The 14,586-nt window shown below is 49.5% G+C and overlaps 1 protein-coding gene across 4 annotated transcripts in view; it reads right to left on the bottom strand.

The window, feature by feature from the left end:
- Positions 1–8,456: 8,456 nt before the first annotated feature.
- PAIP2B (poly(A) binding protein interacting protein 2B) overlaps positions 8,457–14,586 on the bottom strand; it is a 40,175-nt gene continuing 34,045 nt past the window's right edge. For 3 of the 4 annotated variants that reach the window (XM_077816065.1, XM_077816068.1, XM_077816067.1), the window contains 2 exons: positions 12,138–12,314; positions 8,457–11,521 (listed from right to left, as the gene is read on the bottom strand). In XM_077816065.1, coding sequence (XP_077672191.1) covers positions 11,465–11,521; positions 12,138–12,314 — 234 coding nt within the window. In that variant the 3' untranslated portion in view covers positions 8,457–11,464. The remainder of the gene's footprint in view (positions 11,522–12,137; positions 12,315–14,586) is intronic. The other variant, XM_077816069.1, reaches the window with a different exon arrangement.

Here is a 14,586-nt window from a genome sequence, read left to right as displayed (position 1 = left end):
GTCTGCCCATAGCTTTACTGGGAGGAAGGTGCCTTATAGCACTACCATTTGTTCCCCTTCCCCTCTGGGATTACGCTCGAGTGTTGGTTATCCATGAGGATAACTACACCGGTGTAGCTAAAGCAGCACACCTTGTCTGTAGGTGAGACACCTTTGCACACCTGCCATCTAGCTGCAGCGAGTACCCCAGTCTTACAATTTTGGCTTAACCCCCCCTCTGCCCCCAAAAGTCAACTGAGTATAAAGACGGGCTAGAGCAGCCCTGAGCGATGGGCGGATGTTGCTGTGAAGCCGACACAACTTTTGAAGTCTAGCTTTAGTCCGAAACACTTCCCAGGAGAGGTTAAATAACTCCCCTACTTGCTGTAGGGAGTTATTGACACTCGGTCCCTTGGGTAATGGACCGGGAGCTCCTGCGCGGGCAATGGGGCGGTTCCCCCACGCAGCGTGCGCTTCGCACGCTCGAAGGCGCCAGGAAGCTATTTGACAACTGGGGAAAGGTGATGGTAACTGGACAAGTGCAGCAGTTCACACTACTTCTGCCACGTTTGGAACCTGGCTCTGTTACCAGCTGACTGTCCCAGCTTAAGTGGTAGGAAAAAAATGTCCATTGTGAGTGTAGGTTAATGCACAGCGATTCGGGACCTCCTGCTGAAGGGCATAAACACCGCAGAAGCCACCTGGCTGGATGGTGCTGCAACACTGGTAGTAACCATTCCACCCAGGAATGAAATCTAGCCCTTGATCAGCACAGAGCAGTGCTTCGCTCTGCCAACCGCTTAGCAAGCATTAGAGTCCTTTTTACTGCAAGGTTTTCTACCCCCTGTCAATTGCCAAGAGTTGTAGCCTGGAGCCAGAGTAGGAGTGGCTAGAGTAACCTTTGCAAATCTAAAAAGAAAAGGAGTTCTTGTGGCACCTTAGAGACTAACCAATTTATTTGAGCATGAGCTTTCGTGAGCCACAGCTCACTTCATCAGATGCATACCGTGGAAACTGCAGCAGACTTTATATATGCACAGAGAATATGAAACAATACCTCCTCCCACCCCACTGTCCTGCTGGTAATAGCTTATCTAAAGTTACTCCACACAAACTCACTCCAATGGGCTATCACCAGCAGGAGAGTGAATTTGTGGGGGGGGGTGGAGGGTGAGAAAACCTGGATTTGTGCTGGAAATGGCCTAACCTGACTATTACTTTAGATAAGCTATTACCAGCAGGACAGTGGGGTGGGAGGAGGTATTGTTTCATATTCTCTGTGTATATATAAAGTCTGCTGCAGTTTCCACGGTATGCATCTGATGAAGTGAGCTGTGGCTCACGAAAGCTCATGCTCAAATAAATTGGTTAGTCTCTAAGGTGCCACAAGTACTCCTTTTCTTTTTGCGAATACAGACTAACACGGCTGTTACTCTGAAACCTTTGCAAATCTGGTACCAACTGACTTAATCGGGAGTTAAATCAGGGGGAAAATAGTTCTAGCACCTGCACCAACCTCCCACAGTAGCCGGAACTTGTGCCTTGCTCCTCTCATCTTATGATGTTTAGTGTTTAAAGCCCCAGCTTCCGCAGTCATGTGATTACCGGGGCTCTGCTTTCATTTTAATACAAAACCCAGCCACCAGCAGTGCTAGGCAGCAGTTCTGCAGAAAAGGACCTAGGGGTGACAGTGGACGAGAAGCTGGGTATGAGTCAGCAGTGTGCCCTTGTTGCCAAGAAGGCCAATGGCATTTTGGGATGTATAAGTAGGGGCACTGCCAGCAGTTTGAAGGACGTGATCGTTCCCCTCTATGCGACACTGGTGAGGCCTCATCTGGAGTACTGTGTCCAGTTTTGGGCCCCACACTACAAGAGGGATGTGAAAAAATTGGAAAGCGTCCAGGGGAGGGCAACAAAAATGATTAGGGGACTGGAACACGAGTTATGAGAAGAGGCTGAGGGAACTGGGGATGTTTAGTCTACGGAAGAGAAGAATGAGGGGGGATTTGATAGCTGCTTTCAACTACCTGAAAGGGGGTTCCAAAGAGGATAGATCTAGACTATTCTCAGTGGTAGCAGATGACAGAACGAGGAGTAATGGTCTCAAGTTGTAGTGGGGGAGATTTAGGTTGGATATTAGGAAAAACTTTTTCACTAGGAGGGTGGTGAAACACTGGAATGCATTACCTAAGGAGGTGATGGAATCTCCTTCCTTAGAAGTTTTTAAGGTCAGGCTTGACAAAGCCCTGGCTGGGATGATTTAATTGGGGATTGGTCATGCTTTGAGTAGGGGGTTGGTCTAGATGACCTCCTGAGGTCCCTTCCAACCCTTATATTCTATGATTCTATGCAGAGAAAAGCCTGAAAGCCCCAGGCCCAGCCAGCATGTTCAGCTCATGTTTTTGAACTCTTGTAATTGACACTGGTTATTTTATGTGGGGGACACAGCTGTGGGTGGCAGTTCAGGCCAACCGGTAAGAAAACCGGACTTGCTCTCAGAGTTCTCCCCCACCTGAGGAAGACAGACAATCCTTGGTGGGGATTCATGATGCAGAAGAATCAAAAGAACATTCTGCAAGGGACAGGTGGACAACAGCGGAGTCAGGAGATGTCACTGCAATCAATGGACAGGGATCCAGTGGAGATGGTTAATATCAGCACTAACGGCACTGCATTACTGGGTTTCCCAGGCAATAGGTGACTGCAGAAGCATGCTGAACAAGAAGGTCCAAGCCATCTTCTCCCAGATCCTTCCTGCCCCCTGAGTGAAGGAAGCCAGAAGCTAGGGGAGAGAAGGCTGCATAGATAAGGTGATCTCCGTTGCAGCAGAAAGGCAGCTAGTTCCCTCAGGGACAGGCCAGTTAAAGCAGGCAGGATGGGGGTTAAACTAACAAAAAATAGGAAGGTCACAAGAGGGAAGGTGGAGCACTCATTTAGCACAAAATCAAGATGTTGAGATGAAAATTCATCAAGGAACCCAAGGAGCTGAAGAGAAGAAATTAGGCTAGGAGCCTGGGTAACAAACAAGAGAAAGTGGAATTGCTCATTTATTAGCATAAAGTTGGCATCACTTAAACTTGGTGAGAGGATTCCCATGAGTGGAATGTTAAAATCACTGGTTAGAACTGGTATAGGATTGAGTCGGCAAAAGGGCAGGGGGAGGGCACTCTGTGTCAAAACTGGCATTACCTCTCTCCAAGTCACTGATAACTTGGAAGAAAATGATCTTGAATGCTTATGGGTCAACGCCCTAACAGGAAAAGCACAAGATGGGGGATTAAATGGGATCTTCTAGACACACCAAATCGCACTAGGGAACAGGCTGACTGGCTCCTTACACATGTATCTACAATGTGTAGGGGGAAAGCTGCATGATCATGTGGGACTTCAGTTTGAGTGAAGTATGCTGGTAGCCTCCCACTACCAGTCCTAAAACATCCTTGGGATTTCTAAACAGTAATTTCCTAACCCAGCAAGTGTTGTATCCAACACAGGGGAATTCTATATTCAGTCTCAGCTTGAGGTATAAAGATGAACTGAGCCCAGAACTAGAAGAAATTATGGTAATTTATTTAGGTACAAGAGTTCATGACTTGATCACATTTATAATTTGAAAGCAGAATAAAGTCCAGATTAGTAATATATACTCAATGCTTGAAAGGGGCCCATTTCACAAAGCTGAAAATTATTATGAGCTAAAATATCTAAGGAAAAAAGAGTGATAATGGAGAATGTTTAAGAACACTTTACTGAAAAGCCACAAAATTGAGACACACAAAAAAATGATCTTGTTTAGAGGGAAAGTGAAGGCACCTATAAAAAATAATAAATACAAAATGTAACAAATGGAAGAAAGTGGAAGTTGGTAGTAATGAATATAAATTAGAAGCTAGAAATGGCAGAAAATTGATAGGGGAAGCAAAGGGACACAAGGAAAAAAATCTCTGGCCAGCAGAATTAAGGACAATCAGGAGTTTTTAACATATATTAGGAACAAAATGAATCCTAACACAGGTGTTGGTCTACTACTAGATGGAAATGGTAGAATTATCAATAATAATGCCAAAAAGCCAGAAGTGTTGAATAAATATCTATTCTGGATTTGCAAAAACAGATGTTGTATCATACAGTAACTCTTTCCATTCTGTGAGCATCTCAGGAGCATATTAAGCAGCAGCAGCAGCTGTTATTTTTAAATCAGCAGGTCCAGATAACTTGCATCCAAGCATTTTAGAAGAGCTGGCTGAGGAGTTCAGTGGACTTTTAATGCTGATTTTCAGTAAGTTTTAAAACATTAGGAAAGTTCCAGAAGACTGGCAGAAAACTAATGCTGTGCCAATATTTAAAAATGGTCAACAGGATGATCTGGGTAATAAAAGACCTGTCTGTCTGATACTGATCCTGGTCAAGATAATGGAGCAGCTGATATGGGACTCTGTTGATAAACAATTAAAGGAGGGTGATATAATTAATGCCAATCAACATGAGTTAATGGAAAACCAATCCTGTCAAACTAACTTGATACCTTTTTGTATTGAGATTACAAGGGTGGTTGATGAAGGTACCCGTGGTCAGGGATATAGAATTCTGCTAGACAGCTGACTTGGTACTACCCAACAGGTTCCTTAGAGAACTAGAATAATAGAAAATGAACATGGCACACATTAAATGGACTAAAACCTGGCTAATTAATAGGTCTCAAAATGTAACTGTATCAGAGAATCATCATTGAATGGGTGCATTTCTAATGGGGTCCTACAGGGATCGCTTCTTGGCCCTACTCTATTAAACATTATCAATGACCTGGAAGGAAACAAAATCATCACTGATAAAGATGGCAGATGACAAAAAGCGGGGAGTGGTGATTCGTGAAGAGGGTGGGGCACTGACACAGAACCATGTGGATCGCTTGGTAAGCTAGGCCCAAGCAAACAATATGTTTTAATACAGCTAAATGCAGATGTATTCATCTACAACCAAAGAATGCAGGCCATTTTTACATGATGGGAGACTCTATCCTGGGAAGCAGGGACTCTGAGGAAGGTTTGGGGTCATGGTGAATAACCAGCAATTTCCCAGTGTGATGCTAAAAGGGCTAATCCAAAACTCGGATACACAAACTGGAATCTTGAGGAGCAGAGAGGTTATTTGACCTCCGTATCTGGCACTGGTGCAGCCACGCTTGGAATCCTGGGCCCAGTTCTGGTGTCCACAATTAAAGGGTGTTGATACATTGGGGAGGGATCAAAGAAGAGCCACGAGAATGACTAAAAGATTAGAAAACCTACCCTATCGTGATAGACGCAAGGAGCTCAATCAGTTTAGCTTCACAAATAGAAGGTTATGGGGTGATACTTCCAATCGCTAAGGACCTACACAGGGAACAAATACTTGACAATGGGCTCTTCAATCTAGCAGAGAAAGATCTAACATGGTCCAGGGGCTGGATGTTGAAGCTAGATAGACTAGAAATAAGGCATACATTTTTAAAGGCAGAAGTAATTAACCATTGCAACAATACCAAGGGTTGCGGTAGATTCTCCATCACTGGCGATTTTTAAATCAATATGGAATTTTTTTCAAAAGGTCTATTCTAGGGATCATTGTGGGGCTGGTCTCTGGCCTGTGCTGTACTGGAGGCCAGCCTAGATGCTCACAATGGATCCTTCTGGCCTTGGAATCTAGGAATCTTCCCTTGCCTTCCGCACAGCAGAAACCACCCGCCACAGCTCTAGGCACTGGGCAGACAGGCAATGCTTCCTCCGGGAGCACGGCTTGGCGCTGCTGTTTATTCAGCGGTTTCCTCTGGCCCCGTTTTGCAAATGGAAGAAACGGATAAAGAAAACAGGGCAGGTTTTTCTCATTCAACTTCCTGGGATGGTGAACTGCCAGCAGAGTTGAAGCTTTTCCAGTTCTTATATAGAAAGAAGGTGCAACAGCTCTCTTCTCTTAATTGGTTGTACCGTATTTGAATTAAATGTGTCCCCAACAACCCCCAGACTTGAGAAAAGATCATTTCCCCTTGCAGTAGATCAGGACTTACTTGGTACTGGGGACATCATCTAGCTGCCTAAAGACACAAAAACAGAATTTTTAACAGTGTTCTTCCCCCTCCCCCCCCCCGTTTTAAAAATATAAAACTTCCCTTTAGCCACTGTAAGGCAAAGAAAACCCATTTTCTTCCCTTTCCAGATCACCTTTAAAATCCAGACCTGCCCAGGGTCCGTTTCTGTTAGGGACCCAGGACGCGGAGGGACGACTTCCTAGTCAGACTTCCTGCTTGAGCCTGCTCTAGCGAACACCCATGTGGTTGTGATAGGGCCACAACTCCGGCCCCCCTGAGCGCAAAGATCAGTGTTTAAGACCCAGAAAACGCATCCACGACCGGGCTCAGGAGGCGCAACCATGATAAACAGGAAATCCCAACAAGTCGCTGCAGCTGCTCGCTTTCCCTTCCCAACAGCTCGGCGTTGATGTCGACAGGCCTGCAGGGAACTAGCCTCACTGCATCCACATCTGGATTTGCACAAGTGGCCCCCCAGAACAGACTTCCTAAAGCTGCACCCCAGGAAGTAGGTCACCCATTCTGCAGACCAGCTTTGAGCCGAGCACCTGAAAGGCATGGAAGCACAGGGGTGACTTTAAGCATGTGACTTCGGTGGGACCCCGCGTGAAGTACTTGGCGGAATTAAGGCCTCTGGGCGTAATGCCACCTCTGTCCTGGTGAGGGTGCACAGTGCCGGCACTCCCGTGACTCCTGCAGTGCGGCTCTTCCCTCCAGCGAGCCTCCCCAGCTCTCAGCATCTCCTCGTTCTTAAAATAATTGCAACCCTTACCTTGATCATCATTAAGTAAATTATGAGTAATACTCAGGGCTGGTGTGGGGGGCTCCAGCAAAGCTAAGTTACATGCTTCAGCCCAAGCCCTGCTGTGCGTGGGGTGGGGGGGAAGGGAGACACTGAAGCCCAAGCCCTGCAGTGCGGGGAGAGAACAGAGGGACTGAAGCATCTAACTTCGCTATGGCGGGCCCCCGGGGAATTGCCCTGTGCGCCGCTCCCTAATGCCGGCCCTGCAGTTGTGATGCCCCTAAACCCAGCCCGCGATCCTCCCCCGATTAAGTAACCACCTGCTTTACCGAGCAGTGGGGGGCGGGGGGGAGATTAGGGAAACAGGCCCGTGGCAGCGTGCTGCTGAAAAGCCAGCGGATAAGATAGAGTGGGCAGACACGACATCCTGCTGCTGGTGTGTCGAGTCACAGCAGCCCCGTTTGGAAATCCCCACCAGGCTGTAACAATGTTCAGAGAACTCTGAACGCTCTGCTTGAATCTGCAAGGCCCAGGTGCAGGTCCACAGACACTGGGCGGGGCCATGGCGATCAGACCCATGAACTCCCCCATGGACAGCGCAAGCCTCAACCACGTGAGCCAACAGGGAAAGGCCCAGCTAGCCCTCAGAACTTGTTACACACAACAGGAGAACGGCCAGACTGGGTCAGACCAAAGGTCCATCTAGCCCCATCTCCTGTCTTCCGACAGTGGCCGACACCAGGTGCCCCTGTGGGAATGAACAGAACAGGGAATCATCAAGTGATCCATCCCCTGTTACTCATTCCCAGCTTCTGGCAAACAGAGGCTAGTGACACCATCCCTGCCCAGCCTGGCTAATAGCCATAGATGGACCTATCCTCCATGAACTTATCTAGGTCTTTTTTGAACCCTGTTAGAGTCTTGGCCTTCACAACATCCTCTGGCAAAGAGTTCCACAGGTTGACTGTGCGTTGTGTGAAGAAACACTTCCTTTCGTGTTTTAAACCTGCTGCCTATTCATTTAATTTGGTGACCTCTAGTTCCTGTGTTATGAGGAGTAAATAACACTTCCTTATTTACTTGCTCTACACCAGTCATGATTTTATAGACTTCAGTCATATCCCCCCTTAGTCACCTCTTTTCCAAACTGAAAGGTGCCAGTCTTATTAATTGCTCCTCCTAGGGAAGCCGTTCCATACCCCTAATCCCTTTTCTGAACCTTTTCCAATTCTAATATATCTTTTTTGAGATGGGGCAACCACATCTGCACGCAGTATTCGAGATGTGGGCGTACCATGGATTTATATAGAGGCAATAGACTATTTCGCCTACCCCTTTCCTAATGATTCCCAACATTCTGCTTGCTTTTTTGACAGCCGCTGCACATTGAGTGGATGTTTTCAGAGAACTCTCCACAATGACTCCAAGGTCTCTTTCTTGAGTGGTAGCAACTAATTTAGACCCCGTCATTTTATACATATAGTTGAGATTATGCTTTCCAATGTGCATTACTTTACATTTATTAACACTGAATTACGGGTGTCTTTTCCATAACGAGGACTTGTGAAAGAACAAGTTGACACAAGGCATCCTACTGGGATCTTGATGTTTGTGGGAGTTACCCATGGATTAGGAGCTTACCCGGCCCTTAGAAAGATCTATGAACTGCACTGCACAACTCCAAAAAGATTTATTTTTAATAATGCGTATCTTAAAAATGTACAGCACGTCATCAGAAAGTGTTTTCAAAAGTCAGAAAGAAGCCAGAGCAAGGTGGTGGTGGGGAATTGAGAACTCAACCAGTGATACAAAAGAAGTTTGACCTGTATGCCCACCCTTACCACTCCCGCACAGTCACGTGGACATTAATCTCTCATGGCAGTGGAATCCACGCTGACCCAGAAGACTGGGCTGTTCCAAAGGGCAGCTGGGATTTGAACATTTTTGTTCCCGTGCCACAGTCCATTCATAGCTAGATGCGTAGCAAGGCGTGCGCTCTGGCTCCAGATAATGGAAAAACCCCTTTTAGATGGGGCAACAGAAAGTAGGCACTAAAGGCAACGGTTGTACCCAAGAACAGGAGGACACAACACAACCAGGCCCAATCCTGCCACTATGTAGCAATATTCATACAGGTACCTGCAGACTTCAGTAAGACTCCAGTTTGAGCCACTTCCGATCCTGGGTGAAGTTTGCAAGGGAGTTTAGTGCTGGTTGAAGGCGTCAGCCCGACAGCCACGGAGATTGGATCTCTCAGTTTAATCCCAAAGCAGGTCCCATACAGATAGCAACAATGCCATGTGCTTCGACTATGCCGTAAGGGGTAGTCATGCTCCGTGGATCCTTCTTCTGAGATTGTCAACAGGCGCGATGGGGTTTGCCAGGTAAGTGGGAACTGGCCTGAGAACCTCACTCACTTCACACAGGCCAGTGGGCAGCTCTCTTATGTCATTAAATTTCCAGCCCAGGTGAGATCTGAAAGGACTCCAGAATCCCCATTGCCAATCTACTGAAAAAGTTCCAAGGGACGATATAAAAAGTTGCAGCAGGGAGAGGAGATTAAAAACCTGGTCGCACTCTGAAGCTGTGTGTTTGTGGCCTGTGTTGTACATGGACAAAGCAGAGAACCCCAGTCTACTTCACCAAGGCCAGATGTAGTAAAAAAAGCAAGCGTCAGCCTAGGCAACCTCACTGAGAGACAGCTGGGTCCACCTGGCGCGGAGGTTGCGGACCTTGGTTCCCAGAAGGAGGAAGCCACCAACCTCCCAAAAGATGGTTTAAAACCCAAAGAGGCTGGGGCTCTGCTTTGGGGAAGCTAAAGCCTGGATCCTGGCCTCCTGCTGCAAGAGGAGATGGCTCCGGCTTGGCACAGAGGAGAGGGAAGCTGTGAGCGTGTCTGTTACAAATGGAGCTGGGCCTGCGGTTTACCAGCTCATGTGAAAATTCCTGGTATCTGCTTCTAGAGAGAGCTTGATCCTGCAGGCCCTCCGTCAGCCCAAGGACAAGGTGGTGGGCAATGCCTCCTAAAAGCTGCTCCCTCACCTTTATGCTGAAGGTTCCCCAGCCTTCCATACGGCCCCAGCAAGTCCATCTGACAGCTCACAGGGGACTTGCTCTTCCCACTCCTCCAGACTAGTCTGAGGATGGAAATCCCTTCCTGTTACAGGAGGTTCCTGTGTTTCCCAGACCATGTGTCTAACCGTGGCTTGGAGGGCTTCAGAAGTGACATCAACTCCTGCAACCCAGGATGCTTTTAATCTCTAAATACCTGGATGCCTAAATTCTGAGGGGACCGTACCACTGCTGAGACACTCCCCCAAGCCCAATGGTTAAATCCCGAACCATGGGACCATTCAAAAACACTGGTTGACAACATGGGCAGAGTGTCCTGCTCCCAGCTGGTTCCCACAGGTGTCCTGGAGTCTCTGGTTTGTTTGCCAACAATTCTCATCAGCTCAAAGCATTCGTTATCAAAAGCCAAATTTGTCTCCACACCCACCGAGCATCTCACACGGCAAGAGGCAAATTGTGGGGCACAAGTCAGGACATCAAGCCAGGCCCTTCCTGTCAGGGGAAGGTGACGACCAGCAGCCCCAATGCTTCTCTCAAGCCAGGGAAGCAGTCTCATGAGACACTTGGGCATGCCCAGGGAGCAGACAGACCACACTCCAAATAGCCAGGGCCTGATCTTACAAGCTGCTGAGTATCTTCTTCTAAGGGGAGCACTGCACCATGCAGGATGGGGCCCATAAGGAGCGCACCAGACATGGATGGATCGTTCTCCTCTCCAAGGAGGGTTTGCCATGTGAGCTGGAACACAACTCCCCATAGAGCCGTTCAGCAGCATGCCGGGGAGTGGGGAGCATTTTAGTTCCCTTTGGGTTTGTTTTTTGTTTACGCCAAAAGGTGGGTCACTTTGCCTAGTGATTTGTAAACAGCAGATGCTGGAGGTTTCAGAGGGGCAGCCTGCAGCACTGAATAAGCCCAAGAACAGAAACAAAAAGCCAAGGCGAATGGACATTCTGTAGAAGGAGCCATTTCCCCAGTGGTCGCTTGGCCTCTTGCCGATCTGATCTCCCTGGCTTGAGAACTTCCACCAACAAGAAAAGCAGGCCGGACTTCTCTCCTGGTCTGCAGAGAGTTACCCAGTCTAGGGGTCGGTGCACGCAAAGGAAGGGCGTTTGTTGTGCTTCCAGAGGAAAGCTGGGAAATCCAGCAAGCTGGAAGGATTTGAGTCGCAGCCTCATTACGCTTCAGCTTTTCTGAAATCCCTGCTGAATGGAAATATGAAGCGTACCCAATCCGGATCCTTCCCCAAGCCCCACCCTTCCCCACAGCATTTCCTGGCATGCTGTGGATGGGAAGGAGAGCAGGAAACCTGCTTTCAAAAATGGCCTCTGCTAGCTGGTTTGAAGCACACACCTGGACTTGGCTGTCGATGGAGTAGCAGTCACAAGATAAGCCCGCAGGGCTCCAAGTCCCAGAAAGCCGCCTGCCCAAACAAGAGATGCTATAAAGGAAAAACAAAAAGGTACCCGATAAGCTTATAGAGCAAGATTTCCCTGCATCGCGGCGACTCCATTCACGTGCCGAGTTCAACTCTAGCCTGGATCCTATCCCACCCCCCTCTCCCACTCCAAAAGCCAGGGACACAGTCTGTTCAAAGTTTGCCTGAAGGTTCAGTACTTCACTCCAGGAACAAACTCCTTGGCGTCGGGGTTCAAGTTGCTTTTGCTCTGAAATGGAGAAAAGGGAGATGGATCATTCCTCTCACCGTGCATTTCTCTCCACCTCACCCCCCTCTCCTCCTCTCTACCCAGAGATCTGGCTACTTAAGATGCCATGTAATGGGAACTGATGCAGAGCATCTCCCCTGCCCCCAGTCTGTGCTGCAGGATGATAACACCCACAGGCCCCTGCAAGGCCCCACAATCAGCAGTGTTTTCCAGATCAGGAAATCCCAGTACAGATCATCTCAGATGCCTGGGGTTACCCAAGTGATGGGCATAGCTCATTGGTATGACAACCAGCCACCCCGCCTCCTGCAGACCCAGGGGAAGCCCTGCAGAACGTAACCCCTCAGACATACCAAGCTGGGATGGTTACTCCTGGCCTGTGGGACCGTCATGGAAGGAAATGGGGACTCATCAACCCTGAAGGGGGTGTATCCTCACCATGCAGTGCATGCGAATCCCACCAGTGCTAGTGAGGATTACACAATGGCTGAGTAAACCCCACCAGCGAGAGGTGCTCTGCCCTCATTGGTGCTCGCCACCCTGAGACAGGGCCCTGCTGAGGGTGGGGGAATCCCCAGGGACCACTACCGCACACCACCTGCTCCCAGATCTTTACCAAAATATCCTCTGAACTGCAACTGTCGCCCACCGAGAGGCCATTCAGCTGCTGCTGCAGCTGCCCGATGCCCTGGGGCAGGTCGCGTGATGGAATGAACCAGTCCTGGTCCTCTTCATCCAGCATCTCCTGGAAACAGCGGTCGAGGAAGTCCTGCTCCTGCAGCTCCTCCTCCACCTGGCCGGGAAGGGGAAAGAACCATCAGGGCTGAGGGTCGCACGCCACCTGCCTGAGTACACCCAGCATGCTCAGCACAGTATGTGCTTCTGGGGGGGTCAGACGAGATGATCACAATGGTCCCTTCTGGCCTGGAAATCTATGAATGAGAGTGCATCTCCCCATGCCCTGGAGAAAAGCTGTGGGATGGACACTTTAGGAACATAGGTGTGGCAAAGCCATGCCACGCTGAGACATGCTTTTACCATGCCAGAGCCATGGTTTAATCCTGGGCTAAGATCTGGCCGTGCCGAAGGCAGGTTCTTAACACCTTTGAAAATTAAACTTGGGGGCTTAAGTGACTGGCCCAAAGCCCACCCAACAGGTGGGTGATAGAGCCAGAAACAGAACCCAGGAGTCCTGCCTCCGAGATGACTAGGCAAAGCCATGTGTAAACATGGCTCTTAGGGTGCACCGACCGTGTCAGAGGGACCGTGAATTGCAAGCAGCAGTCAGTTCAGAAGGGAGCACTACAACTTTGGGTCCATCTACACGCCCCACCTAAACTTGCCAGCATGGCACTCCCTGCCACGGCTACGATGCACATGTTCAAGCAGAGCTTGCTCGTTGCATGCGTCGCATTGGGCATCCAAGCCAATTAGAGGACTGTGACAGTGGAGGTTAGGGTGTAATGTGGATGGGGCTCAAAGCAGGAACCCCAACCTTTGCAAGGCATTAGCCCTGGGAAGGCAATAGGATTCTACAGCTCTGCCTTCAATTGCTTGTTTGCTTCAGTCTGCACCGGCCTATTATTAACACGCACTACAGCATTACAACACTGCAAGACGGAGCATTTTGGACAATTACTGTAGAATGCTGGGAGGTAGTGTGCTCTAGTGGCAAGAGTAGCTGCCAAGGAGCCAGGACTCCTGGGTTCCATCTGTGGCTCTGCCACCAACCTGTCCGGTGGGCTTTGGTCAAGTCACAGGTTTCAAAGCTGGGGACCTAAGCAGCTGGCCTGAGTCTCAAAAGGCACTAAGGACCCGCAGCTCAGTGGAGTATAGGCTGCCGCTCCTGTCTTCTATCTGTGCCTCAGTGAAGTCCACATGGACCACTCATGGGACCAGTGGCTCTTCACGAGAACAAGGGCCCAACTGGCTCATGACGACCCTGTGGGCGACACCTGGGAGCACTCGAGTGCTCCAAGTGGCAGCCCTGTAGCTAATTGGCAATGGAGCAGCTGAGCTAGATAGAGGCTGCTCAAGCTGTATAAAGAGGGGCACAAAGGATCTCTCTAGAGAGGCCCAGCAGCTGCTGCAGGCTGGAAGGAGCCCACAGGAGACAGAGCAGGCCTCTGTGAATGAGGGCTCAGAGTGCAGGGTGAGACCCAGAGAGAACTGCCAGGGTCCCCCAGGAAGGGGGACAGTGGCACGGCTCCTGTCATCAGGTTCTGGGGGGAGGAGAGGGCACTGGCCTACAGCATCCTAGAGGGGGAAACCGGCTTCTGGGAAGGGAAAGGAAGGAGAGGTCAAGTGAGAAGAAATCCATGGGGAGCTGAGTAGACTCCTATGGGGGAAGTCCTGAAACAGGGCTCCTACGGGGGAGCAGGGCGACCCCAGGGCAAACTGCCAGAGACCCTGCGGATGGCAGGCAGCATGGGCAATCCGGCTGCAGAAGTAGCTATTAGTTTGGCCCACAAGGGGCAGAGGAAAAACTACTTGGATTTGTTAGGATTTTCACTTGGACCTTTCTGTTACTCCGGAAGGGGACTGAACTTTTGACTTGGCTGGACGACCGACACCTGGAAGACCCGGCGAGAGGCAGGCGGTCAGCATGGGGTGCCGGAGAGCAGTGCTCTTTGCAGCTTCGCACCTGGACACAAGGGGCACACTACGGGTGGAGGGTACACTACCTTTCAGGCCCCTTTCTGTCTCTAGCGCAGCTCAGCTCCAGGGTTCAGTGGAACATTAGATTTGCACAGAAGTGACAAAACCCACTGCAGAAGTAGCTCAGCCTGTCACTTTTGGTGTCATCCCACAGGGCAGCTCAGATAAACATTCCCACTCTGTGTGCAGGGAATAAGAAGTGAGACTCTTGGAGTTTGCTCTGGGAGCGGTCCATCAAAGAACACATAATCACTCGTTAAACCACACCAGCAGTGTGTTTATGCCGACACGTGGTGGCAGGCTACTCCTACGGAGCGCACGCTGGAGAAGAGGGAACTCCTCCACTGGGGCTCAAGCTCTCCAACACAGCCAGATGGTGGAGGTTCACTGGAGGTCTAGAGCGGAGA

This window comes from Eretmochelys imbricata, chromosome 4 (assembly GCF_965152235.1).
Source record: "Eretmochelys imbricata isolate rEreImb1 chromosome 4, rEreImb1.hap1, whole genome shotgun sequence".
In the NCBI taxonomy this organism is placed as follows: domain Eukaryota; kingdom Metazoa; phylum Chordata; order Testudines; family Cheloniidae; genus Eretmochelys; species Eretmochelys imbricata.
The sequence above is the reverse complement of the archived record's forward strand: the minus strand, read 5'-3'. Positions and strand labels throughout refer to the sequence as shown.